The 2,079-nt window shown below is 47.5% G+C and overlaps 2 protein-coding genes and 1 long non-coding RNA gene across 7 annotated transcripts in view; 1 reads left to right on the forward strand and 2 right to left on the reverse strand.

Annotated features, from left to right (window-relative positions):
- The window catches only part of LOC148123718 (uncharacterized), a 194,116-nt gene that overhangs the window by 178,290 nt on the left and 13,747 nt on the right, over positions 1 to 2,079 (reverse strand). The gene's annotated exons all lie outside the window — the stretch shown is intronic.
- The window catches only part of LOC113453370 (GTPase IMAP family member 2-like), a 132,179-nt gene that overhangs the window by 57,835 nt on the left and 72,265 nt on the right, over positions 1 to 2,079 (forward strand). For 2 of the 3 annotated variants that reach the window (XM_087918953.1, XM_087918951.1), the window contains exon 3: positions 377 to 1,879. The exons of the other annotated variant lie outside the window; for it this stretch is intronic. In XM_087918953.1, coding sequence (XP_087775079.1) covers positions 377 to 1,149 — 773 coding nt within the window. In that variant the 3' untranslated portion in view covers positions 1,150 to 1,879. Of the gene's footprint in view, positions 1 to 376; positions 1,880 to 2,079 lie in introns of those variants that run through there. 3 annotated transcript variants of the gene reach the window in all.
- Positions 1 to 2,079, reverse strand: part of LOC113453807 (GTPase IMAP family member 3-like) — a 137,203-nt gene that overhangs the window by 36,922 nt on the left and 98,202 nt on the right. The window lies entirely within an intron of this gene.

Consider the following 2,079-nt stretch of genomic DNA (forward strand, 5'->3'; position numbering starts at 1 on the left):
ATTATCTATCATTTATCTCTCCCTCTCTCATTCTATCTCATCTATCATTTATCTACCCACCTATCATCTGTCATTTCTCTCTCACTCTCACTCTCTCTCTCTCTATCTGTCCATCCATCCATCCATCCATCTATAGTTATGTATCCTATCCTCCATCTGTGTCTATCCCCCACCCATCCACCTATCTCTATTTCTATTATCTCCCTCTCTGGCTATCTATCCATCTTTCTCTCTCTCTCTCTCTCTCTCTCCTTCACTCCCTCCATCCCCCGCTCCACTCTCTCTGTCAACCACTGAATCCATGCCCTGAATTCCATTCCGGCGGTGTAACTACACTCCACCCTAACGCCGTCTCCCTGTCTCTTCCAACTCCCAGGGGACGATGCCGAACTCCGGCTCATCCTGGTCGGAAAGTTGGGCGGCGGGAAAAGCGCCACGGGCAACACCATCCTCGGACGGAAGGAGTTTGAGTCCGCCGTGTCAGCCAAGACCACCACCCTGAGGTGCCAGAGGGGGCAGGGAAGCTGGCAGGACATGGAGGTCTACGTGGTCGACACCCCAGGCCTGTTCGACACTGACGACTTCACGGAGATCGTGCGACGGGAGATCCTGGCTTGCGTCGACCTCTCCCAGCCCGGCCCCCATGCCCTGATCTTGGTCACCCAGGTGGGACGCTTCACCGCCGAAGACGCCGTCGCCGCCAAGTGCGTCTGGGATATCTTTGGGCCCAAATCCGCCCGGCACACCGTTGTCCTCTTCACCTGCGTGGAGGATCTGGGAGGGACCCCCCTTCAGGAATACGTCCGCAACGCCGACAACCGGAACCTGCAGGAACTGATCCGCCGGTGCGGGCACCGCTTCTGCGGTTTCAACAACAGGGCGGTGGGCGACGAGCGGGCAAGGCAGGTCTCTGAGCTGATGGCGATAGTGAGGAGAACCGTCGTCGAGAACGGCGGGCGGTACTACATCAACCGGCTGTATTGGGAGCCCAACCTGAGGGACGCCATCGTCCAGGTTTTCGTGGCGGAGAACCGCAACACTCGCAAAATGGCCGAAAAATTTGGGTGGTTGAGAGAAAATATTATCGTCGCGGCAATCATCGCTCTCTGTTTCGTCGTCACCGTATATATTATAGTCCAACTATCTTAAATGCTGCTTGCGATGACCCAGAAGGGGCGTGGCACCAAGGCCACCCCAGTCAGAGAAGCCAGAAGAATCCCTTTATTATCTCCAACTCAACCTTCAGGCTGGAGGAGAAAAAAAAAAAAGTTCTCCCAGGAAGAGCTTTTGACTCAGTCCAAAACAAGGTCAACACAAACTGTCCCTTAAAATCCGAACACACCAAACGGAAGGACTTCAGCCTGAGGATGGCGAGGGGGACCTCGCCGAAACATCACCAAGATACTCTGAATCTTACATAGGAAAAGACCTGAACGTACCTAGACCTACATATATATATGTATATGTATGTATGTATATGTATATGTATATATAGATAGATATAGATAGATAGATAGATAGATAGATGTGTATGTGTGTGTTATATTTATATATAAATATAAATGTGTGTATATATATATACATATATACATACACACACACATATATATATATACATACACATACAATTCATCCTTGTCTAATTAATAACTCATTAATCATTGTGAATAATGAATAATAATGAATAATTCATACGATTCATAATATTGGTAAGACTAATTCACAGGGATAACTAAGTGATTTGGGTCTATAGGCCATTAGTTCAAAAGAGGGAAAAAAAAGTCACATTAACACTATTAACCTGTTTGACATCAAGAAATAGCCAGGAAATGGAGATCTAGTAAATTAAATTGAATAAAACATAGACTATAATTACGTAGATTTATTGCTGACTTATGTGTGTGTGATTTAAACTATCGAACGAAAACGAAAATTAAGGCGGAGACAAAACAAGGGTTTACACCTAGGCGGGGAAAACCAAAAGCGACGAGTACCGAAGGGGCAAAAGCCTGGCTCGCAAACAATCCCCGAGAGATGGACTTCGGAGTCCTAGCGGGCTATCCCGTCAAACATGAGTCA

Source organism: Pseudonaja textilis, unplaced genomic scaffold, assembly GCF_049901715.1.
Source record: "Pseudonaja textilis isolate UNSWEBS1 unplaced genomic scaffold, rPseTex1.2 PTEXSCF22, whole genome shotgun sequence".
Classification (NCBI taxonomy): Eukaryota; Metazoa; Chordata; class Lepidosauria; order Squamata; family Elapidae; genus Pseudonaja; species Pseudonaja textilis.